This window comes from Aquarana catesbeiana, linkage group LG04 (genome assembly GCF_042186555.1).
Source record: "Aquarana catesbeiana isolate 2022-GZ linkage group LG04, ASM4218655v1, whole genome shotgun sequence".
NCBI classification, from domain to species: domain Eukaryota; kingdom Metazoa; phylum Chordata; class Amphibia; order Anura; family Ranidae; genus Aquarana; species Aquarana catesbeiana.
Window position 1 is genome coordinate 124,601,908 of NC_133327.1, and position 26,770 is coordinate 124,628,677.

Below are 26,770 nucleotides of genomic sequence, written 5' to 3' on the forward strand. Positions count from 1 at the left end.
TTTTCCGAAGACTAAATATTGCCTACAGAAGGCTCAAAAATGTATGCGTTCATTTCCTTTGCAAAATATACCTTACAAAAGACGGCCAAGAGAAACAAAAAAAATCTTACAATATGGAGACCTCACAGAATATTTGCACTACTGCATAATTCCACTGTACTCATGAATCCTCCACATTCTCACACTCAATTTCAAGCCATCCTTAAAGCAGTAACTACACAGTATCTGAGCTCCACAAAACAAAAACACTTTAATTTTTAATATTCAAAACAAACTCAGCTATCAATCCATGTCTCCATGCTTTTTTTTCCCCCGAGAAATCACTGTGAAAAACACCACAAGCATTTCTGGCCATCACTGGTCACTGTCTCACTCAGCTTTTTCAAATAAATAATGGAGTACCAACATGCCAGTGAGGTCACCACTCTGCCATCATTTCCTCTTAGCAGGTTTGTGGTGACCAAAAGAGCTGTGCACTCCAATAGAGATTCTTCCAATGAATACACAGCTGGATTAAATGGCACTTTCAAATAATTGGCCTCAGTTCTTTTCATTGTACAGGGGGTCCCCGGGTTACAAACAAGTTAGGGACTGTAGGTTTGTTTTTAAGTTGAATCTGTTTGTAAGTTGGAACAGGTACATTTTTTAAGTGTAGCTCCAGCCAAAAAAACTATTTTTAAGATTTTTGGATAGCACGGGGAAGGGTTATCACCCCTGTAACATTTGTTTTGCTGTATGTGCCACTGTTCATAAGATTTCACCTCACTTTCTGTCCCAATGACAATTGGATTTTGAAAATTTTGGGTTGTTGTGGAAACAAGCCTTGGCGATAAAGCATCAGTGGAAGTACCTTTTCCCCATAATAACTCTTACAGGAGAGAATTTCCCTTCGTAGGGGTAGATTTCCTCCCACTTCCTGTTGTCTCCCTCCGTTTGTAAGTAGGAGTTGTTTGTAAGTCGGATGTTTGTAACTAGGGGACCCCCTGTAACTACACAATTCAAGTCTAGTATCTTGTATTATAAACGGGCGAGGTTTAGAAAAGGGCTACTATATATATATATATATATATATATATATATATATATATATATATATATAAATATATATATATATATATATATATATATATATATATATATATATATATATATGGAAACGGAGGAAATACACTTGTGGGTAGGTGTAGCATAGTGCAGTGCAGAAAAACACAAGTGCGGAAAAACAGAAATATATTGTAACTGAAGTTCGACAATTCAGAACAGGCCTGGCGGAAAGGCAACCCGACCAGGCGCATTTACAGCATGAAACAGCCATGTGTAGTAAAAGTTGGCCTCAGTTGTGCCAACAGTGTCTGTCTCAAGGGATGGAATGCAGCCGAGGATCACCGACTCTATGACGAGGCATCCGAAGGAGCCCACACAGCCTCACAAGCTATCCAGCTTCTTCCCTATACTCTCCTCCATGCCACAACAAAATGGAGGTGGCGCCCGCTCCATGCGGCCAGACGATAAGGCCATGGCCTCCCACAGCACCCACCACCATCAGCGGCAGGGCTATCAATCAGCCCCTGGACATAGTGGTTCCTCATCTGGAGCATCTAGCCCCTCCACCAGGAGTCCAGTGAAGACAAAACCTTGCAGGGACTCCCCAAGCTTGCCACATACTGAACACAGAATGGAGGTGAGTGGGGCCCAGTCAGCCAAAGCAGCTTTCCAACCTCCCACCAATGATCCCATTGCCTTCTTCACCACTCTGGGACAACCTATAATCAGACACAGTGCTTAAGGACATGCTGCTTTCCCTACGGGCATCATTACATGCTGATATTGTTTCAGGGGTGACACAGTGCCAAGCAGATGTCATGCCATGGGAGAAAGGATAGACCATATTGAAACCACAATGGGTGATTACTCCATATCCTTAAACACACTTGCTGATGCCCACTCAGACCACATGGAAGAAATTACCTGGCTAAAGGACAAAATAGCTGACATGGTCGAGAAGGAATAATATTAACATTAGGGGTATTCCAGAAGCAGTGAATGCGCATAACTGCAGCAACATGCACACACCTTATACTCTTCTCTTAATCCGTCGCTTTTGCCCATAGAGCTCACAATTGACAGAATTCAATTCAATACCGAAACCCTTCTTTCTTTCTGCTGACACGCCAAAGGACGTCCTGCTAAGGGTGCACTATTATCACGTGAAGAAGCAACTGATTGCTGCCTTCTGCAGAGCTGGCACCACTCAAGGGCAGTATGCTTCAATACAACTACTCCCAGACGTTTCCAAGCATACCCTACAGAGACGCCGGAAGATGGCGACCATCACTAAGAACTAATCCCACACAAGTGGAAATATCCAGCCACGCTCTTTATTACACACAATGGAGCTACATCTACTGTCTCTTCTCTGAATGAAGTGGAACATCATCCCTGAAAATACACCACCCCTAACATTCGGGGGCTCAGGCGACCTTGCTTCAAAACAACTAGCAATGGTGTCATACAAACGGTTCTCTAAGAAAAAAAACAGCGGAGGCTCATAATGATTGACCTGCACAATTTCCAAGTTTATACTTCCGGTAACGGAGAAGTCCTGTTCACCTTCCCGTTTTTCTCCCCGGCATGTTAGCGGGATCACATGCTCGTGGATCTAATGTCAGATCCTTTTCTTATACTTACCTCATGTTGTTTTTGTCTTTACTAACATTGTTTTCCTTTCCTATACCCCCATATGGTATGCGCAACACCTCTGTTCAACCTGAATTCACAACTATTTGAACCCACGCTCCTGCCTTCCTGGCACGCAACCCCAAGACGGATGACCATACTACTGTTCCTCCAAGAACCGATCATCCCGGAACACCAGAGACTTCACCAACTTGGAAGAACAGCTCCCCTGTGGCCCTCTTCTCTACCACAACAATGAGTAACCCACCAGCACTACCACACACCCCCTCAACACACCTCCTATGACAATTAATTGTCTTTCATTGAATGCCAGGGGACTGAATCATCCAGCTAAATGATTTGCCCCATGGAAAGAGGCAGCCAAACAGCCAAAAACCATTTCTAAGCATCTCAAACCCCCCAGTGCTCCCACAGAGACCACCCACATGTGTTCTTGGTCTCTGCTCAAGAGAAAAAAAGGGGTGTTCCCCTAGATATCAAGAACAATCTAGCCTTCCAACTCAAGGAATCAGTGCTCGACGCAGAGGGCAGATACATTATCCTTACCTGTAATATCAATGAGCAACCCTATACTCTAGTAGCAATGTATGCTCCGAACTCACACCAACTCCGCTTTCTACGTAAACTGTCATATCAACGCCATCAGATGTGGTAACCTCCTCATGTGTGAGACTTCAACCTGACCGTAGACCCACTTATAGACTCTACAGCCGTAATTGGGAAACGTGTAGTCTCTTAACGTTCGATGCTTCACAAAGAAGAAGTCTATGATGCCTGGAGATGCCAACATGCAAGTGAGAGAGACTACACCTTTTTCTCCTCAAGGCACCGTACTTACTCTCGCATTGACATGTTCCTCTTGGACAAGTGGTTGCTCCAGAGGGTATTTATGACACACATCTATTATATAACATGGTCAGACCACGCCACAATATTTTTGACATTACTAGAAAAAGGGCCCCCTCAGCGACTCCCATGTGACATTGCAATACCAGGCTCCTCTAAGACAAATACTACTTCCCTGTGATCTCTTAGCATCTCCAAGACTTTTTCAGTCTCAATGCAGCATCAGTCTCTGATCCCTACAGCCTTTGGAATGCCCACAAGGCTTGCATTAGAGGCATTTTAACTCAGCAAGGATCTAGAGCTAAGAAACAGTATACTTCCAAACTTAACTCACTCCTTTCTCAAATTCACAAATTAGAGTCCTGCAACAAACAAAAGCTACCCCTAATGCGTTTACCATGCTCTCACAACTCAGGAAGGAACTAAGAATCCTACTTACACAACAATATGATAAACACCTCCGTAGGCTGAAACTGCAATCCTATGCCAATTCAAATAGAACAGGCAAATACCTAACCAACCGCCTCAAAGTAGTGAGAGCTAAATCTAGAATAGCCCACCTGATCCATCCTACTCTCCACCATAAAGTGACTAACCCTCTGGAGATAGCTGATCAATTCACTGACTACTACAGCGAGCTTTACAATTTAAAAGAAGACCCACAAACACAACTTATAGAAGAAGATATTCAAAAATGTCTGCATAATCTCAGACTCCCTCATCTCACTGAGACCCAACTTCAAACTTTAAATGAGCCCTTTAAAGAGCCAGAGATCAGAAAGGCGGTCACTTCCCTTCCCAATGGGAAATCACCAGGCCCAGATAACAGGTTTCCAATTAATACATCAAAACTTTCATTACTACTCTTGTACCTTATTTACAACAGGTTTTCACCAAAGCTGCCTCCTTCTACTTGGAGATGCTGAGAGCTTATGCGGTCACGATCCCTAAGCTGGGGAAAGACCCCGACACCCCTGCCAATTTTAGACCGATTTCGCTCCTAAATACTGATGTCAAGATTTACCCCAAGCTTATTGCAAAATGTCTAGTGGACATAATTCCCTCCCTAGTGCAACATAACCAGATGGGATTTGTTAGGGGGCCGCAAACCTCTGATGCTACTAGGCGGATTCTCAATATTATGCATTATGCTGAGAAAACCCGAACACCTTCTCTGCTGCTATCTATAGATGCAGAGAAGGCGTTCAACAGGGTTCACTGGTTATATATATGTTAAAAGTCCTGTCTAGATTTGGGTTTGAAGGCCACATCTTATCCGCAATTCAAGCACTGTATTTGTGCCCAACAACGCAAGTTTACACCTCAGGCCTCTTATCCAAACAGTTCACCATTTCCAATGGGACCCGACAGGGATGCCCCCTCTCCCCTACCATCTTCAACTTGGTAATAGAACCACTTGCAGAAGTCATCCGCTCTAATCCTTCCATCAGTGGCTTTAAATTTCGTTCCCTAACATACGTCATCAACTTATTTGCTGACGATGTTATACTTCTTCTAACCAACTCGAGTATATCTCTCCTACGGGCCCATCAGATCATATCTCAATTCAGCGTCATTTCCTACTACAAAGTAAATTACACCAAACCGCTTATCCTGGACCTAGGTGTCCAAGTTAAAACCAAACAGATGCTCCAATCTACCCTACCTTATACGCGGAGTCCGAAGGGGATCCCCTACCTGGGTGTGACTTTAATGCCCACCTCCTCCTCCTTTTCCTCATCCAACACTAAACCCCTACTCTGTAAACTAGAGGCCCAGCTAAACGACATCTCAAAATATGAGCTCTCTTGGTCAGGGAGGCTACCGGCATACAAAATGACTTTACCGCCTCAAATCCTCTATATTTTCAGAACACTACCCATCCCCATTTCATACTCGAAATCCCTGTCGGGTCAACTACGGAAATTTCTATGAAAGGTGCCCTAGTTTAAACTTAACACTGCATAAGTCTGTTGGTGGGACAGGATTGGTATATATCCAGGCTTATTAATGGGCGGTCAGAATGGAACAAATTAGATTTTGGTTTAAGGGAATGAATGGTCCAATCTTGCTAGATGTGGAGTCAGCCATGGCGCCCATGGAAGCCTTTCCTCATGAGCGATCTCTGGAGGCCCTGGGATATCGCTGTTTTTTCCCCTCCGATCCAATCAACCCTAAAGGCTTTGAGGATGCTACTTAACCAACCTCCCCCCACTAAATCAAAAATAGTATATAACTTCCCGGTTAGCTCACTGGAGGCCATGATTCCTTCACTCTCCACTAAGCCATTCACCTTAGCCGGCATTAATTATGTTCATGAAATTACCTATCTTCCTTTACCCAAAACTGTGCCAGAATTATTGAACAAGTTTAACTCTACATACTTCACCTGCACATGAATTATGCGCTTCCTTCGCCGCCACCCTATCCCAGAGATTTATGTAAACCAAAAAGCCTGGCAATTCTTTGACTCCACTATAACCAGAGAAAAAGGTATATCCCTTTTCTATAACATTCTACAGGATAAGGAACAATTATTTAAAACAGATGCTATCCTGAAGTGGAAAACAGACCTTAACTTCTAATTTGATCCCAACCAACGGTTATCTGCATTCAGATAAATCCACAGAGCGACACACTGTGTCAATCACTGGGAGATGACGCTTAAGATACCCAATAGATGGTACTACACTCCCTATAGGCTAGCGAGATTTTCTCCTAGCAACTCCTCCCTTTGCTGGTGGAATAGTGGGAAAGTGGGACACCTGCTCCACATCCTTTGGGAACGCCCAACCCTGACTAGCTTTTAGAAGCAAGTATTCCAACTTATTGCCTCCCTCACTGGGATTATCTCTCCCCCCAACCCTGCCCTAGCAATCCTACATATTTGTATTGATTCCTATCCAAGTGCCTTCAGAGTAATAGTCACTCATGTTCTAATAGCAGCTCACTCTCTAATACTCCGCAATTGGAAGTCAACCGACTCCATCAACATCTCTGACCTTAAAGCCATGGTCTAGCAAAACTACACTCTTGAGCACATGATGGCCATCAATTCCTTAAGTTGTGACAGATTTGAGAAGGTATGGGAAATATGGACTGCTAGGCAGTCCAAGTCTTACTGAAACATATTACTACTTGTTGATTTATATTCTTACTCAAGACATGTACCTACCCCTTTTTCTGTTTATTTGTATTCTGTATTTTACAAACATTTCAATGACAAATTATTTAACAAAAAAAAAACACAGAGTAAAGTAAAGCACACTACAAGGTTCAGCCCAACAAATGACATTCTATGGTGTCAGCATGGTGAGGACAAGGGTTCATTCCAATACACATCCTGCAGCTTGTCAGTAAGCACTTTCCCTGCCAGATGGATGACCTGTCCCTACTCTAGCGATATGCAAAATACGCGCCAAGCCTGGGAGCCAGAGTTTTAAATAGACCCTGCTTGACCCAAGATGACCACCTAGTGTAACATGGAGTGCCAGCATCCAATCGGATAGCAGCCCCTGTGACCCAGGAAACCATAGAAAAACTACGTTCCAAACGTTTGCAGTTGTTTTTCAGATCTTGTGCATGTAAATAATGCTACTAAAATTGCACAAACTAACAGTGCCACTGGGAACATATAACGAGAACCTGTATTTAGTCTAATGCCGCGTACAGAAGATCGGACATTCCGACAACAAAATCCTAGATTTATTTCCGAAGGATGTTGGCTCAAACTTGTCTTGCATACACATGGTCACACAAATGTTGTCGGAAATGTCGAACGTCAAGAACGTGGTAAGGTACAACACATACGACGAGCCAAGAAAAATGAAGTTCAATAGCCAGTGCGGCTCTTCTGCTTAATTCCAAGCATGGGTGGAATTTTGTGTGTCAGAATTGTGTACACACGATCAGAATTTACGACAACGGATTTTGTTGTCGGAAAACTTGAGAACCAGCTCTCAAATTTTGTTTGTCAGAAGTTCCGACAAAAAATGTCCGATGGAGCCTACACACGGTCGGAATTTCCAACAACAAGCTCACATCAAACATTTGTTGTCGGAAATTCCGACAGTGTGTACGCGGCATAAGGCTAATGCATGCATCCAACAGTAGCATCCTAGAGACCACTTGATGCATGCAGGTACAGCCATCTCTTTAATACACCTACAGGCTACCCCAAATTGCTCCAATATTTGATAATAGGTAGTAGCAGCAACCCCCCCCCACACACACACACACACACACACACACACTTAATATAATGCCATTCATGGTACCTGAACAAACTTTGAGGAGCCAAGGCATTGCTGTGCAAGAATTGTAACACTTGGCAAATTTCTGAAAGTCAGAGTTTGCACATACAAATTGAGGGTATTCTGTAGCCCTGTTTGGAGAAGCTAGTTGTACCAACAAACAAATGACAATATTTAGGCTCCTGCTACTTTAGCTCAAAAATCTGTGACCAAATACAGTATATAAATATCAGTCTGTCTGTGTCCACTTTGTAGACCCAGAAGGCACAGCTTATTGTGACCAGCATGACAACTTAGGAATATCCAGAATCATCAGGGTTAACCAGCACTGAGCTTTCCTAACACCCCAAGTAATAATAATACTATTAATATTAAATGAACGCGGTGGCATAATCTTTTGGGATGGAAGCAGAAAAGATGGCTCTGGTGTTATTTGAGATAGTATATTTGTGAATTCCTTTTCCCTGATAATTGTACAAAGCAATAAAATGAGGTCAGTAGAGTCTTCCAGGGCGACACTAAATGTATTTCATCGTGGACCACTAGCCATTCTCCTTACATCTGCAAGAACAATTTCTCTTTCTCCGGTTTTGTGTTAGCAACCCGAAAAGAAAGTTTTGAGCAAAGCTAATCTGGTTACAGAATGTAGACATGATTTATCAGAAATACATACAAGTTCTTATGTACTATAAGCAATTATTGGAAATGCAGCACCAAGACAAGGTTACAATGCACCACTTGTTGAAATACTATATGTTGAGACTGTCCAACTGACGGCCCATGGTACCTTCTTTTATGACCTTGAGGTTGTTAATAAAATATAATTACATTTATTTAATCAATTATTGTTAGACATCAAAAGAAAAAAGCCCTGAAACTGCTTTCGAGACATTGGATTACTGATTCTACAGTTGAGGCCAGGCAATTTACATGCATGGTAAGCTTGACTTCAGATGTCCCTGTAAGCCCACCAACTATATAGACTACTGCGCACATTAGGCATTTACAAGGACGACAGCCTCACTTTGTTCTTGCAGCATTTGTCAAACTTTATTAGTCCAGGTTCTTGTAGATACTGCATTGCCAATTGTCTCTATTATTACCCTGGAAGAACGCAGTAAAGCTATTATTCTTGCGCATACATTCTGTTTGGGGAATAGGGACAAGCGCCTGCAAAGCCAAGCATCAGTAAGTTACAGTTACCAGGAAAGCTAATTAAATACTATAAATTTACCTTTGCTTCATAATTATACACTTTCCTAATTTTTATGTAATTCAACAAAAAATTGAATGTGGTCCACCACTCAAAATGTGGATACATTTCTAGCCCACGCTCTTTTACCTTGGGCACCACTGTTATAGATGTTACTCAAACATTGGAAAGTAAACCTGTCATAAACCCAGGCACTTCAAACTGAGTTTATAAGGAAAATAATACAAATGTGGAGACTTTGTTATTGAAAGCCCCAGGAGAATAGACAGCTAACGTTAAATGCAAATTTCAAATTTTAAGCCGAGCAACTTTCCACTTTCTTATTGGACAATGAGGATACCCAGTACATTAAATGTCCAATTGATACGTTTTTATAGCATTTCTATTATCAACCACATTACACTACACTATATTATCCAGGAATAAAAATACCTAATAGTAAAATTTTACATATTACCTTGTGTCATCATCTTATCTTATCTATTAATCATACAATATACAAACATAGAACACAATACTTTTTATGAAAACATGTTATATAATAATATATATATTCTACTATTGTATTATACTGTATGTTATTGTAGTCTATGTTTGTCTTATATTCATGCCATAAGTTGTGGTGCTTTCCTTGACATTTTTACATGTATTGTATTTTATTGTTTACCGTAGAGTACCCTACTCCTGAGGAAGCAACAAGCAAAACACGTTAAGGAAGGCCTCATCCATAGCTAACATTTCATATATGTATACTTACACTTTAGTCCAGCATACTATATTTTCTATGTTGTTGTTGGCTTTAGGCCCCCACAAACATTATAGGCCATGCTTTGGTTGGACTGATGGGGGTCTGGGAGGGGATCTATAAAGTACATGTGTGTACATATGTGATCTTAATTTTTAAATTAATAAATTAACCAAATAATTTAATTATTAAATTAATCTTAAAATTGTAATTTTGGTTGTGTATTCATAAAACTATTTGATTGTAAACATGTAATTTGTAATTGATTTCTTTGAGATGACGCAACAGTTATTAAAAAGAAGTCTTACAATGGGAGCACTAGTTCTGGTGACCCTGGTGAGGAACTTCCTCTCTTTAGAGAGATATTCTTTCACTTCCAGTTTTTTGGGACAGAAAGTGAAGGGAAATCTCCCCAATGAGACACAGATGGCAAAAAACAGTTTTGCCACTTTAAAGTGGTTTTAAAGGCTCATGATTTTTTACCTTTATGTATTGTATGCATGAAGGTAAGAAACCTACTGTGTACAGCAGCCCCCCTAATACTTACCTGAGCCCTATCGTGATTCAGCGATGTGTACGACACCCTCTGCTCTCCAAGGACTCTCACTCCTCATTGGTCAATCACAGCCAATGAGGAAAGAAGGAGGCGGGACCGAGCAGCGGCTGTGTGCAGCTTGCTCTTGGGGCACTCGGCAGGAAGGAAGGGCCTGGAGGAGGGGACCTGAGAAGAAGAGGATCTGAGCTGCTCTGTGCAAAACCATTACATGGTAGGTAAGGTAAGTATAACATATGTTTGTTTTTTGTTTTTCTTTAAAACAACAAGCCTTTACCATCACATTAATGTTTAAGCAGTTAAACTGGCCTCATAAAGCAAAGGCAGGGGCCCTTAAGTGCCAGTAAATACATTTTTGTACAGATTTACAGGGTCTTTAGAACCCCAGAAGGCCTCCATGTCCTATAAAAATGGGGAGGAGGAGGTGGACCAGCCTTCAACTTTTCAAAATAAAACGTCACCGCTTAGAAGCTTGCATACAAATTGAAAGTGTTTAGGTTTTATGCTTTTGGTAAATCTAAAGGAAAGTTGTACAACAAAATTGTATAATATATGGCCAGCCTTAGTCATCATGACCATCAGTACTGACCATTAAACACAACTATATTAACTACTGGTTCATACTTGGTAGTTTGAAGCAACACCTATGTAATTTTTTGTCTTTTACAGCCAATCAACACTCACTTGAAATCAGTAGCACCACCAGTATAACATTAATGTTACTGTCCAGGGGTGACAACGCTACACCTCCATAGATACTGTACGGTGAATGAGCATTGCCATTATAAGTTAATCACAGAATCAACAGGTGAAAATAAAGGGAAAAAGCCAGACAAAAGAAAACAAATGCAGCCACATGTCAGAATACAGACTAGTAAGTTTTAATATACATTAAAATGTTGCTATTGGGTTCAGATATGCTTTCATCTAAGCTCTGTAGCTTAACCGATTGTTTGCATGCCAAGCCCCCACATTTGCAGATGAACTTATAATACCTTTTATTCTATAACACAAAAAACATATAAATAGGCTGCTAGCTACATTTTCATTACTTACAGTGCCTTAAAAAAGTATTTATCCCCCTTGAAATTTTTCACATTTTGCCATGTTACAACAAAAAACGTAAATGTATTTTATTGGGATTTTATGTGATGGACCAACACAAAGTGGCACATAATTGTGAAGTGGAAGGAAAATGATAAATGGTTTTCAAAATGTTTTACAAATAAATATCTGAAAAGCGTGGTGTGCATTTGTATTCAGCCCCCTTTACTCTGTTATCCCTAACTAAAATCTAGTGCAGGCATATGCAATTAGCGGACATTCCAGCTAATTGCACAACTACAAATCCCATGAGGCATAGCAAGACTCTGACAGCCACAAGCATGACACCCAGAGGCAGAGGCATGCTGGGACTTGTAGTTTTGCAACAGCTGGAGGTCCGCTAATTGCATATCCCTGATCTAGTGGAACCAATTGCCTTCAGAAGCCACCTAATTAGTAAATAGAGTCCATCTGTGTGTAATTTAATCTCAGTAAAAATACAGCTGTTCTGTGGAGCCCTCAGATGTTTGTTAGAAAACCTTAGTGAACAAACAGCATGGAACACACCAGACAGGTCAGGGATAAAGATGTGGAGACGTTTAAAGCAATGTTAGTTTATAAAAAAATATCCAAAGCTATGAACATCTCACAGAGCACTGTTCAAACCATCATCCAAAAATGGAAAGAGTATGGCACAACTGCAAACCTACCAAGACATGGCCGTCCACCTAAACTGACAGTCTGGGCAAGGAGAGCGTTAATCAGAGAAGCAGCCAAGAGGCCCATGGTAACTTTTGAGGAGATGCAGAGATCCACAGCTCAGGCGGGAGAATCTGTCCACAGGACAACTATTAGTCGTACACTCTGCAAATCTGGCTTTATGGAAGAGTGACAAGAAGAAAGCCATTGTTGAAAGAAAACCATAAGAAGTCCCGTTTACAGTTTCTGAGAAGCCATGTGGGGGACACAGCAAACATGTGGAAGAAGGTGCTCTGGTCAGATGAGACCAAAACTGAACTTTTTGGCCTAAAACCAAAACACTATGTGTGGCGGAAAACTAACACTGCACATCACCCTGAACATACCATCCCCTGGTTAGAGTTGATGGGAAGATGGATGGAGCCAAATACAGGGCAATCTTAGAAGAAAACCTGTTGGAGTCTGCAAAAGACTTGAGATGGAGCAGAGGTTCACTTTCCAGCAGGACAACGACCCTAAACATACAGCCAGAGCTACAATGGAATGGTTTAGATCAAAGCATATTCATGTGTTAGAATGGCCCAGTCAAAGTCCAGAACTAAATCCAATTGAGAATCCGTGGCAAGACTTGAAAATTGCTGTTTACGGACGCTCTCCATCCGAAGTGACAGAGCTTGAGCTATTTTGCAAAGAAAAATGGGCAAAAATGTCACCCTCTAGATGTGCAAAGCTGGTAGAGACATCCCCAAAAAGACTTGCAGCTGTAATTGCAGGAAAAGGTGGTTCTACAGAGTATTGACTCAGGGGGGCTGAATACAAATGCATGCCACACTTTTCACATATTTATTTGTAAACAAAAAAAAAACATTTATCATTTTCCTTCCACTTCACAATTATGTGCCACTTTGTGTTGGTCTATCACTTAACATCTCAATAAAATAAATTTACGTTTTTGGTTGTAACCTGACAAAATGTGGAAAATGTCAATGGGGTATGAATACTTTTTTAAGGCACTGTAGCAGATGCCTCTAAGCTCCTAAACCTCATGCGCATGGGCACATTTGTCCATACAGCATAAAAACAAGACATATTTCAGTATCTGGGAGGCACAGGTGGTGCATACAGCTCACTGCCAGCAGCCTCTCAAAGTCAATGACAGCTTAAATACATTTTGGCTGTATGCGGCTATAAGCACATCTGAGTGGTGCTCATGGTCAGGGTCGCATGCATACTGGGACATATGCCTAGAACATGAATACTGCTCAGATGTGCTTACACCCTACAATCAAAACATATTTTAGGCTGTCATTGATTTTGAAAGAATGCTGACAGCGAGCTCTACGCACCACCTGATGTAGTATGCATACAGCCCTGACCGCAAGTGCTGCTTAGATGTGCTTACGAAGCGTATTTCAGCTTTAACAGGCTGACAGCAGCAGACTGTACACACCACCTGCACCTCCTGAGCGTCAAAATACATCCAGTTTTTATACCGTACAGGGAAATGCGCCCATGTGCATGCGGCCTAAGTGAAATCTGACTTTAAGGTCTTTGCTGCAATCTTTGAGGAGCTTTGAGAATGAATTACATCAAAGTGCAGGTTGTTACAGAGGTTAGGGTTGGCTGGTTTTATTCCGAGCACAGGTAAACATTAAAAGATGAATGCAGTTTATGGCAAATATACCAACAGTGAAATATGGAGCCTGCCATTGCGTACGCTCTTTGAAATTGTTAGTTGTGTGGCCTCTGATCAGCAAGGTCAGAAAAAAAGGAAACAGCTCCTATTTGTATGGTTGCACTAGGTTATAGGCTCAAAGTATTTAAACCCCTTGATTATCATGACAGGTACACCTAGCATTTTCAGAAGGAGAGGTCAACCTCCATGGTTCTGTCATGACAGGTTTGCTTTAAATGAGAAGTACAGCCTAAGAACGTTTGGCAGTACTTCTCCTGAGTATCACTCGGCACTCCTGTGACCAGTTTTCAGTAGACAGCAAGCTGAAGCCTGCTGTCGGCTGATATCACAGAGCCACGCTGGGGCAAGATCTGCCCACAACCACGGATCTGCACCAAGCTCAGCCTTTCGAGACCAAGGCAGAGCAGAGAGCCAGTGACTGACTTTCACCAGCTCTCTGCTCACAGAGCTCTGAAAACCGAGCAATCAGCGGTCTTTGTTCACTTGGTTCTCAGCCTTGGAGCCAGCAGGGGACAGATGCTGCATCGGCCTAGGTAAGTATGATTAAAAAAAAAAAAAAATAATGCCGAACTGATTTCAGTTTTGTCTGCAGATGACCCTCATAACAAAAAGGGGTCAGAATCAGTGTTGGTATCATTGTAAATCCAATTTTGAATACCTAAAAGGGAATGTACATAAACATTAGACATATTATAATATGCATACTTATCATTATATAATACTGAGCACTTACTTGTGCACGTTGCCTCCGGTGGATCAAAATCTGCTCGGTAGTAGCCATTGCGACAGATACAGATGGGGGAGGCCTCCGCCGTGGAGCGACTGTTCGCAGGACATGGAGCACAAATCCCCAATCCTTGATTGGCTTTAAACATGCCAGCTGGACAGGCTGGGGAAAAGCAGACAAAATAAAACCTGTATTAATTCATGTATAAATCCCACTGCGTCTGTGCTGCTAAAAGAAATGAATCATCGACTTAGAACATTTCCACAGAATGAAGAAACAAGGAGCAAGTCAGTGACTGCACAACTGTATTTGACATCTATCAATAATGGCCACCTTCAGACCAAAAGCCTGAAGGTCAGAAACAGTCAGACTGTTGTGTCTGAACATGTATAGGAAGTCAGTCAGCCGGCTCCCTCCATTCAATGACAGTCTCAGAATCAAGGCAGGTGCGCCTGACAGACTGAGCTTGTGATATGTTTACTTGTGTTCCTATTGATTTCCACTCCACTGGCTGTGTCAACACTAGAACATGTACAGCGAGTTAACGCTACTTAGTAAATAAGCCTTCTAATGCAAAGAACAGACCTGCACTGTCTGTAACCCTTTAGATGCCTCTTGTTATCCACGTTCCTTCTCTGCTATCTCTCATATAGACAAAAAAGGCATGGCTGCTAAAATGCAAAACTTTGGCTTTACATTTCAAAACGTCACAATTAAAGCGGAACCTCACTTTCTCAGTCTCAAATAGTGACTATTTTTAATACTTGTGATGCTAGCATTGGTAAATAAATAGCAAAGTACTTGTTTTAAACTTTTTTTTTACATTTCTTCAGTTACTCTCTGGTTTCCAGGCCCAAGCAAATGATGTCATACATCCTAGGAGTCTTCAGGAGGAGAGAGGCTAGGCACACCCTCCAGCCTGCCTGCCTGAGATAAGGACAGATGGATTCCAGGAAGTAAATACTATTTCAGGGGTGTCCAACCTTTTGACTTTTCTGGGCCACAGTGGAAGAAAAGGAATGGTCTTGGGCCACACTAATGCCCCGTACACACGGTCGGATTTTCCGACGGAAAATGTGTGATAGGACCTTGTTGTCGGAAATTCCGACCGTGTGTAGGCTCCATCACACATTTTCCATCGGATTTTTCGACACACAAAGTTTGAGAGCAGGATATAAAATTTTTCAACAACAAAATCCCTTGTCGGAAATTCCGATCGTGTGTACACAAATCCGACGGACAAAGTGCCACGCATGCTCAGAATAAATAAAGAGATGAAAGCTATTGGCTACTGCCCCGTTTATAGTCCCGACGTACGTGTTTTACGTCACCGCGTTTAGAACGATCGGATTTTCCGACAACTTTGTGTGGCCGTGTGTATGCAAGACAAGTTTGAGCCAACATCCGTAGGAAAAAATCCATGGATTTTGTTGTCGGAATATCCGAACAAAGTCCGACTGTGTGTACGGGGCATTACAATAAGGATAGCTGAGGAGCAGAAAATATCGGGCAGATTACAAGTTAAAGATCACTGATGTAGATAATGTACTTATCCGAGTAATAAAACTTCATTTTTTTGTAAGTTTTTTTTATTATAAAAGTAAAAGAGGGCAACATTAAACAAGTGCGATATCTGACACTGCCTTTGATAAATTAACGCATTAATATCTGGTTCAATTAATGTAGTGGCAATTCTCAATTAATTTTCAAGGTGCTCATCAGATGTTTTGGTTCTACTTTTCGTGTGCTTCATCCTTGTAAATAGATGCTCACAAATATAGGTTCTGCTGAAAACCGATGACATGAATAAGGCGTGATTGTGAAGAGTGGGATTATTTTTCCTTGGCAAGCTAAAACTTATAAAACTACAGTAAAGAGCTACTGTCAAATTTTTCTTTGGCCTCATGTGTTTGCTAGTAGTGTAAATGCTTTTTTTTTTTTTTTACAAAAAATCCCCCCCCCCCCAAAAAAAATCTACATTTTTAAGTAAGTTTACTATTTTGTGTTGGGCAGCATTCATGGTTGTAATGGGCCACAGGTTGGACACTCCTGTGCTACATCTGCCCTTACTCAAGATGGCCACGGCCAGAAATGCTAGGGGGTGTTTTTAAAGGTGATTTCTCATCAAAAGCATGGAGACATAGATGGATGGGTGAGCTTGCTTTGAATATTAAAAATGAATTAAATAGCGTATTTGGTTTGTGGTACAAAGATGCAGTGTAGTTCCGCTTTAAAGACTCTCTACATTTCCCTACACCTACACAAAGTCTACCCTGTAAAAGCACAGCTGGAGTCTGATTGGTGGCTCTGGGGTAATAAAATTGTTGCTATTATGGAATATTTCATATGTAAGGGCACGCATTAAGTCTTATTGCTAAAAGTATCTAACAGAATACCGTTGCCTAAAGCAAGCAGATTATTCCATTAATTTTCACATATTGCTCCAGATAAATGGAAGGTAGACTTTGATTGGTTGCTATGGGAACAAGTACAGTTATTTCAGACACTTTGATAATGTGGCTGTATTTAAATTCTCTTCATCCATAGAGCTACCTTGGACAGAGGGGGTGACCCACATAGGGTCCCAAGAATAAATGACACCTAAGCAGAACTCCCCATCAGTTCCACTTGGGGAAGACTGGAGACTTCTGCACGCTTTTCTTAGAGGAGCATTTATTGAGTTTAGGTTGTTGAGTTTTTGAATGTCCAGTCAACCCAAAACTTGTTCTGTATAATCAATCAGCTTCTCATATTTCTTGGCAATAGAGACTTTGCTGCTGCTAGAGAAGTGGCTTTGCATACACCACGCTTCGATGATCATGGTTTTCAGACTTTTCCTGGTCCTGGTATATTCAGTAAAATTCCAGGAAAATGAAACCGCTTCAATCCCTTGTTTGTCTTGCTTGACTGTGAGATTTATTGTGAAGATGTACAGGCATGCACAAATAAACAGACATCAGAGAAGAAACCTTGATGCATGCCTAATTGTAATATTTCTTAGTTACCCAGGCAGCATAGTCTCTGCTCCTGGGTTCCCGGTTACCACCACATGCTGCAACCATTCTCCTGGTTGGAAATTTTTTTATTTATTGTGCATTAAAAAGACTGCAGTAGGAGAAGTGGCACTGCTTTGAAAGGAATAGCAAAACTCGGGGAGGTAAGCAAATTTAGTATGTCTGCTAAGGACATCTTGTTGCTACACACACTGAAAGAGGCCAGTTAAATATTTAGTCTTCATGAACCCAAACGTCGTGCACTGAATAGGACATTTAGAACAACAGAACTGACTAGAGAACATTTGTGGTTGTTTGCACAGAGGAAGCAATCTTGACTGCAATACCAACTTTCATAATGAAACCTATGGCCAATTGGAAGGCAGTGCTCTTCTAAACAGTAGCTTAGGAAGTAAAGTGCCCACCATCAATGGGTGTATGAGATGGGTTCTATATACAAGGAATAGAAGAATAGTGACCATATAGAACAGTCTGTTTTCCCAGTCTTGAGATTATGTTCTTGCCATTTAAACAGCATTTTGTCTTCGACCCTGATGAAAGGTAGAAAAAAAAATCCTGCCAGCAGCAGTCACTCCCGACACAGCAATCAATTTCTCCTCATCATCTGCTAATATCTAGAAAGGAGCGGTGAATGACAGGTTAAAGGGCTTCAATAAAGATTAGAAAGACCATATCTCCAAAAGGAAATTGCTTGAAAAAGTGGTTATTCCACCAGCTTCTATTAATTTCCTTTCCCTGGTTACCTCAAGGAGACTCATATCCTGACACAGAGGAGATGGGGAGTGCTGACTCTCTGTCTTATCCCAATCAGAGACATAGAAACACTCAACACTTAACCCCATCCAGGTAGCTCATATCTTTACAATCAGCTGAGCTCTCTGTGCAAGGACATTGGGGGGTCACGTTTAGCTACATCTACCAGAGATGAATTAAAACTGAAACTTGCTGCAATCCTTCCTTACAGCTTTCTGCCATAGCAAGTACATTTCAAGGAGTACCAATGTGAGATAAAGCAAATACAGCATATATACAGTTCCGTTACTATCTCCATTGCAGCCAATCTTTGCATGGCTTGAATCTTCAGCATCCGACACATTTGGGTGGGTGGGATGCCTTTGTCCTCCTGCTGCCCACTATGGCCCCTATCCCGCTGATAAATTACTAGCCTAAATAATATATGTCATCACAACAGCAATAAGCTTATCTCCAAGTAGAAAGCTTCTTTTATTGCTTGCTCATTGCTAGATTATTGTGCAATAAAGAAGCTTTTCACTTGGAGACAAGCTTGTGAGTGTCCTGATAATATAAGTTATCTACTGTAACTACTCAGGAATTGTTGCAGCAGCCCATTAACCATATGGTTAATTCCAGTATGGCGAGGTAGAAGAATCTACAGTTTTGTTTTTTTTAATACATTTTTTTCTCACTTTAAGAATTTTAATGGAGAGTAAAGATTGCCTGCAAAGGAGGTAGTAATAGTAAAGCTGGCCATACACTGTTCATTTTTTTCAGCCAGATTTCTCCATCCATACAATTAAGGTGGATGGAGGAATTTCTCCTGCTGAGACATTGTATTCTGACAACAAGACACACAGCTGTCAGAATAGAGTGATCAGTGGATTGGCTGCAGTTTTCCTACACGTCTATTCAGCAGAGCCTTGTCCAGCATGTCACTTTGAGCAGGAAGTGTCATACACTGATTGAAATTCAGCCAGGCAGCAATGAGAGTCATAGGCTCCTGCTGCTGTCAGTCAAATCCAGTGAGGAGGGTGCAGGGAATGTGGGGAAGCATGGCTGTGTGTGTCTATGGACACACACAGCCTGGCTTAGAAGCTCGCCCACATGAGTGCCCCATAGCACACTGCATGCTATAGAGGCACTCACAGGGGGAAGATGCGGACAGAGCTAGTGGGGGACCACTAAAGAAGAGGTAAGGGACCACTTTGTGAAATATGGTAGTGCAGAGTAGGCAAGTATAAAAAAATAAGCTTTAGTATAACTTTAATGCTGTGTACACAAGGGCGGACTTTTCGGCATCAAAGGTCCAACAGCCTTTCCGACGGACTTTTGATGGACTTCCGACGGACTTTCGAACAAACGGACTTGCCTACACATGATCACACCAAAGTCCGATGGATTCGTACGTGATGACGTACGACCGGACTAAAATAAGGAAGTTCATAGCCAGTAGCCAATAGCTGCCCTAGCGTCGGTTTTTGTTCGTTGGACTAGCATACAGACAAACGGACTTTTCGACCGGACTCGAATCCGTCGGAAAGATTTGAAACATGTTTCAAATCTAAAGTCTGTCTGATTTCCGAAAAGGTCCGTCAGAAGTCCGATGAAGCCCACACACGGTCGGATTGTCCGACGGATTCGTTAGATGTCTTATATGCTACTGCAGCCTGATAAATCATGCCAATGAAGTTATAGCTCAACACTTATTACTTTTTGGAAAGAGAACTTTTGGTTTATATTGTTGACTGTAAACCCACTAGGGACATTTACACTCATTTCTTTTGTGGTCACGCAAAAAAAAAGAAGAAATGTGCTTTTCATTGTTGTCTGTGTGGCCATTAAGTTTATTCCCCTCACAGGAAATTTCTTTGCAGTCTTCAGGACAGGAAATCTCCCCAGTGAAACAAAAAACTGACAGAGGTTCTAGCCTTTACTGACTCTCCCTTTAAAACATAATAAAATACTTTTGGCTTGAGTAGGGCTATAAAGAGCCAGAAAACCTGCATTATAACAGATTGCATGTACTCTGTAAAACTTTGTACTGTGAAAAATAGAAGTGCATAAATTGAAAATACTGTGTGGCCTCTAGGAGACTGCAAGCGAAGGATGTGTGAATTCAGGTGTTTAGACCCCTTGCACACAGATATAATACTTTATTGATGTTTATACAAGGGAGTTTGCAAATGGAGGCTGGCAGAAAGATTCTAAATAAAAAAAAGTTATGCTCTGGGACCTTGCATGTGTACACGTGTACAAGCACATAAACGTGTTCTCATATACACACGTAAAATTATTCTTCTTCCTCTTCTAGCTGCCATTGTTGCAATTTATGCGCATGTGCGTGTATATGCTTACATATACACACACGTGCGCATAAATTACTGCACTGACATTTTTTTTTTTTACAGCTCTGAATGTATCTTCGCATTGCGGCTCTTTTATGCAGCTGTGTGCATTGTCCTATAGACAACAATGCACCTGTGTTTGATTTCATAAGAAAGCTACATGGCAAAACCTGTATGCAAGAGACCCTTTATTCACACCCATGCAGGTGCAACAGTGTACATGCATTTTCTGCATGATTTCACATATTTATGGCAACTCATTCATTTCAACCAGAAAAGTGAAAGACCCTATTTTTAACATCACTGGGCTAAAAGGCATAGTACTTTGTTATAAGGTACGTTGATGTGCCATCAAAAAATTAATAGCACCACCACATGCCTGCAAAAGGGAAATGTGTTTTTTGTGTGTCCCTGAAATGCACAAATATGAACCTAGCCTTACACTGCTGGACACAGCACAGCATACATTGCATTAAGGTGTACACCCCAAAGCTCAAACACATATAAATGTGTGTGCGTATATGGTGTCAGTAGAGCAGTGGACATGTCAGTAGGACACTGGGTGGTGTCAGTCAGTAGAGAAGTAGATGGTGTCAGCAGGGCAGTGAACTTTGTCAGTAGAGCAGAGGACGGTGTCAGTAGAGCAGTGGATGGTTTGAGTAGAGCAATGGAAGGTGTCAGTAAGGCAGAGATTGTTGCCTGTAGGGCAGTGGACGGTATCAGTAGCTTTTTATTTATTTATTCATTTTTTTTATATTTTTCACAATTTTATTTTCTTTATTATTTTTTACAATATTATTATTATTTTTTTATCTTACATTTTCTTAGGAGCCCCGTTAGGGGTGGTTTGGTGAAGTATCAGGGGGCTAGACCCCTGACGTCTCACTTTTGAATCAAAGAGGATAGAGATTCATTCACTGGACAATGAATGAATGGGAAGTGCTCTGTGCTGAACGGCTTTTTGTTTATTCACAAACTGAAACATAGTAAACACAGTACCAATCACGCACTGTGTTTATTCAGAAAACACAGTCTAGACCCCTGATGTCTCACTCTAGACCCCTGATGTCTCACTTTTGAATCAAAGAAAGGGACTGAGGTTAGAGATTCATTCACTGGACAGTGAATGAATGGGAAGTGCTCTGTGCACATCTATGCTGCTGGATCAAATTACATTGCGTGCCATGGTTAGTCTGTATATATAGCACACACAGATAAGATGGGGTCACAAATAGACCCAAACATTACTTTTTGCATACTGGGCTTTCTGAAACAAAAAAAGAAACACAAGTAGCAATCCATGGGGGTCTATTTATAAAGGTTCTCCAAGGGTTCTCACATTTTTCCAGTTTAATCCAATTAGTAAAATAGGGGAAAACTGTGGGAATCTTGTGTTAGAACCTTTATGGAAAGACCCCATAGTGTCTTCATTACTTCATCTCATGTGTTTTAACAGCAGAAATAAAAAGTACACAGACGGCAGAGGGGTGAGCAAACAGCTCTTATCTGTCATGCAACTCTACTTTCAGGAACTCATTAAAATAATAAGGCTTAAAAAAAAAAAATTAAAAAAAAAAACCCTAGAGAAAACACTTTTCTTTTTCCCCCCTTTCATTTATGGCAGTAGATAGAATGATACTTTCGTAAAGCTAAACGGGCTGTATTCCCTATACTGACAGAGAGCTCGGAGATTTCCTATTTGCAGATTTCACATGGCATCTGTAAAGATAATTGTATACTGTACACCAAGCTGATAATAGAAAAGGAAACAGCTGAAGTGAAAGAAAATAAATAATAAATAGGAATGGCAAAAAGAGTCTAATTAGCTGTACGTAGACTCATATTTACACTGAATGCTACTTCATTATGTATGTGAGGCTGTAACTTGATAAAGCAATGGCCTGCCATACACTCAGACAAACATGCTCACAATTAAGGGCCATCAACTCATAATCGCTATAATGGAGATGACTGTAGAAATGAGTGAATGGCAAATAAAAGGTGATTAGTGGAACTAGGGGGTTTGTGAATGTAGATGGTGAAGGAATTAGAAAAGCTATTGACGAGGTGATGAAAAATGTTTAAGTATGTCACAATGAGCGAACAAGAACAAAAACATGAAACTTTTCACATTGCAAATAGATTATAAACTCTTTAACACAATGCTCTTCTCGTGTACTACTAAATGTATCTGAGGATATATATGTGTTATAAAAATAACAGGCAATTTTCTGTTGTGCTCTCATGTAATTAAAAATCTTCCAGGCAGCTGAATATGACTGAATGATAACTGTAAAACAATTAATGTGGATCTTAAAGCATAACTAAACCTCACAATTAAACCTATGTATCCTCAGGCCTTTATCTAAATAAAAATATCTGCTCTTTTTTTTAAATTAAAGCCCATCTCTAGGTAAAAACTTCCCCTTAATACTTCCAAACACACATGCCTATTCACAATTTTATTTTAGAGCCCTTTCACACTGGGGTGCGAGCCGCATTAGCGGTAAAGAGCCACTAGTTTAACCCTGCTAGCGGCTGAGGAAATGGTTATAACCTCCCGCAAAGTGTCGCTGCTGAAGCGCTTTGCAGGCGCTTCGGCACCGCTGCCCATTGATTTCAATGGCAGGGGCGGTGCGGGAGCGGTGTAAACAGCGCTGCTTGCAGGACTTTTTTTTTGATCCTGCAAGCGCACCGCCCCAGTGTGAAAGCAGTAGGGCTATCACACTGGGGAGGCTTGAGAGGCACTTTTCAGGCATTTTACAGGCACTATTTTTAGCGCTAAAATGCCTGAAAAGTTCCTTCGATGTGAAAGGGGTCTGAAAGCCTCACTCTGGGCTAAAACTATTTTTTTGTATAATCCCTCCCTCTCACTACCCTATAACCAAGCCTTTCTCAAATAAGGTTCTGTGAAATCCTAGGGTTCCTCTAGAACAGGGTTTCTCAACCAGGGTTCCATTAAACTCTAAGGTTCCTCCAGAGGTTTCTAAGGGTTGCTTGAGCAATGGATAATTTCTGTCTCTCAGATAAGTTCCCACTGACACTATTGATCTTTTTGGCTATCTGTAAGGGGGTAATTTTTCCCAATGACCACAAGTGTAAGGAGCATTTTTCCCACTGACCATCAAACTAATGTATCATGAGGTGTAGAAATAGGAATTTTTGGCAGGGGTTCCCCGAGACCGGAAACTTATTTCAAGGGTTTCTCTGTGTTGAAAAGGTCGAAAAGGTTGCTCTGGAAGTTGCTAGGGATTAGTGAACAACTTCTGCCTCTCAGATGAGTTACGACTGCCAGCAATGATCTTTTAACTAGCTGTAAGGGGGAATTCTACCCAATGACCACAAATGTAAGGAGCATTCTCTTCACCGATCATCACAATAATGTACCCTGTAGATAGAATAATTATTATCAGAGGTTCCCTGTGCACAAAAAAATCATTTCAAGGGCTCCTCTATGTTAAAAAGGTTGAGAAAGGCTGTTCTAACCCATCCTACTATGCATGTTTCCCTTTATCTTGTGAAGTCAGATATACTCACCCAAGTACTCCCTCCAGGTCACTCACTGCTGCCAGTTCTAGTTGGGGGGACCAATGATCCAATAATGCAATGACCCCCTGAGATCACCAGTCCCCTGTGATAATACAGACAGTCCCCGGGTTACGAACACATTAAGGACTGTAGGTTTGTTCGTAAGTGGAATTTGTTTGTAAGTCGGAACACTGCTTGTAAGTGTAACTTCCGCCTGTGCAGGGATGTGGGATGTTCCGGTGTCCGCCTGTGCAGGGATGTGGGATGTTCCGGGCGCTTCTGGGGTTCTTCTGGCCATGTAGTACATGAAGTACTGCAGTGTGGAATGTGGCAAGATAGTTGCTTGGAGGTATCCAGGACCAGTGTGGAGCACAAGCAGCCGGCATTGAGGCCGTTTGTAAGTAGGAGTCGTTCGTAAGTCGGGTGTTCGAAAGTTGGGGACTGCCTGTATTATGCTCTTCTGGATCCTGAGAGAACTCCACTGATGGACACCCTAAAGGAAGTTTCCACATTGCGCAGACACCCAAGAAAGGACCCTTTCAGGAAGTAAGCAGGTGAGGGGAAGTCTCAAGAAAAACATTCCTGGAGTGGAACTTTAAACCCCAAAACCCTAACTGAAGTCTGTTCTCATATGACCATCTGCAGTGCCCCTTCTGGAAGTGGACTCAGGATTGTTGCCCCGTGACTCAGGATTCAAACATGAGAAAGGATACCATTTTGGTAGTGTGGATAACGTCCAAATAGCCACTATGCAGGCTCTGAACGCCATCCCACTTCCAGGGGTGATATGAAGAATGGAAAAATCGCTGGGAGCGTTGTGTACACTCACAAGGTACATACTTTGAAGGAGACTATGTTCAATTGTAAAATTTTTCAATTTTTCATTACTTTCTGGACATCATATATATCTATATATATATAGATATATAAATATATCTATATATAGATCTATATCTATAAATAGATATAGATATATATGTTAGTGTGTGTGTGTGAGAATCGCTGCGTAAATTGACGGCGCTATATAAGTACCTGTAATAAATAAATAAAGCCTTATGCTGCTAGCATTAGTAAATAAATAGTAAAGTATATTTACTTGTTTTATTTTATTTTTTATATTTATTCATTTATTTAATGTTTTCCAGGCTTAGGCAAATAATATCATACATCCCAGGAGTCTTCGGGGAAGTTCTCAACTAAGCACACCCTCCTGCATGCGTGCCTGAGCTACTGACAAATGGATTCCAGGAAGATGACCATAGCCAGAAATGCTAGGGGTGGGGGTGTTTTTCATCAAAATAAAGCATGAAGTCATGAATGGATGAGTGAGTTTGCTATGAATATTAAAAATGAATTAAATAGTGTTTTTGGTTTGCGGTGCTCAGATGCAGTGCATTTCCACTTTAAAGTATATCTGATGTACCACACTAAGTTAGCATCATTTCTACAGGCTGAAAACTAATAACTGCAACGTAGGAGGTTTGTAATCCACATCCATAATAGGATGGTTTGTAGTTGTAGAATACCAGAAATAGTTTTAAAGGCACTGTGTTACCAACTGAATAAAATGCAGGTAAATTCAGAGAAAAATCAAGTATTTTAAACGCTTACTTGAGGTGCTTTTCCTTTCCATAAATTCATTTTTATTCACTTGCAATGTGCCTTTAAACTTGCTACAAAAATAGGCTAATCCATTCCTTGGAATGGCGCCCCCCCCCCCCTTACTTGCACATAAGTCTGGGAGACTTATTACCCAGCACCTTCACCCCTTAACCCCCCTGGCAGTATTCCCGAGTCAGGCTCGGGGTGGATTTTTAATACCAAAAGCGGTATCCCCGAGCCAGACTCGGGCTTGCATCGCAGGATCCAGGAAGAGTTTACTTACCTTGTCCCCTGGATCCTGCGATGTCTCCCCGCTGTGATCGGCGAGCCGCTGTGTCTCGCTCGATTCACAGTGCCGAGCTCCGTTCCCTGCGAGCGTTGCGACGCACGGGGACGGAGTTCGGCGGCAAATTCAAAAAGTAAAACACACAGTACAGATACAGTATACTGTAATCTTACAGATTACAGTACTGTATCAAATAATTACACGTCCCCTTTGTCCCTAGTGGTCTGTTCAGTGTCCTGCATGCAGTTTTATATTATAAAAACTGTTCTTTCTGCCTGGAAACTGGAGATTGTCCATAGCAACCAAAACTGTCCCTTTACATCAAAAATGGTTTCAGACCAGCTAGAAAACAGCAATAATAAATTAGAATCACTCGCAGAATTGAGCGATAATGATTTGTGGGGAAATCCGTCACCAAACACTAAAAGTAACAAAAGCGACAATTCTGCAACTGAGCAAATTTCAGTGTTTTTGATTTGGTTACATTATTGAATAATTTTATTATTATTATATTATTATTTGTTATAATTATTTATAGTTATTTATTATATTCTAATTTTTTATTTAGTTTTTCAAACTTTATCATACCCGGGATGCCTACTAGATTCTTGTTTGGACAGATTTAAGTGAATTATTACTAAGAATTACAGGACTATAATATAAAGCGCCAAAATAATGCAAAATGCAAAATAATTGTACCGCTTTCAGCACCTAAAATCTGAAATAATCATACCGCCAGGGAGGTTAATTCTCCTCCATGCAGGGGGAGAAACAAAGGGGAATA

General features: G+C 41.2%; 1 protein-coding gene across 4 annotated transcripts in view; it reads right to left on the reverse strand.

Moving 5' to 3' along the window:
• The window catches only part of EPHB1 (EPH receptor B1), a 453,260-nt gene that overhangs the window by 145,206 nt on the left and 281,284 nt on the right, over positions 1-26,770 (reverse strand). For all 4 annotated transcript variants that reach the window (XM_073625512.1, XM_073625507.1, XM_073625511.1 and 1 more), the window contains exon 4: positions 14,480-14,635. In XM_073625512.1, coding sequence (XP_073481613.1) covers positions 14,480-14,635 — 156 coding nt within the window. The remainder of the gene's footprint in view (positions 1-14,479; positions 14,636-26,770) is intronic.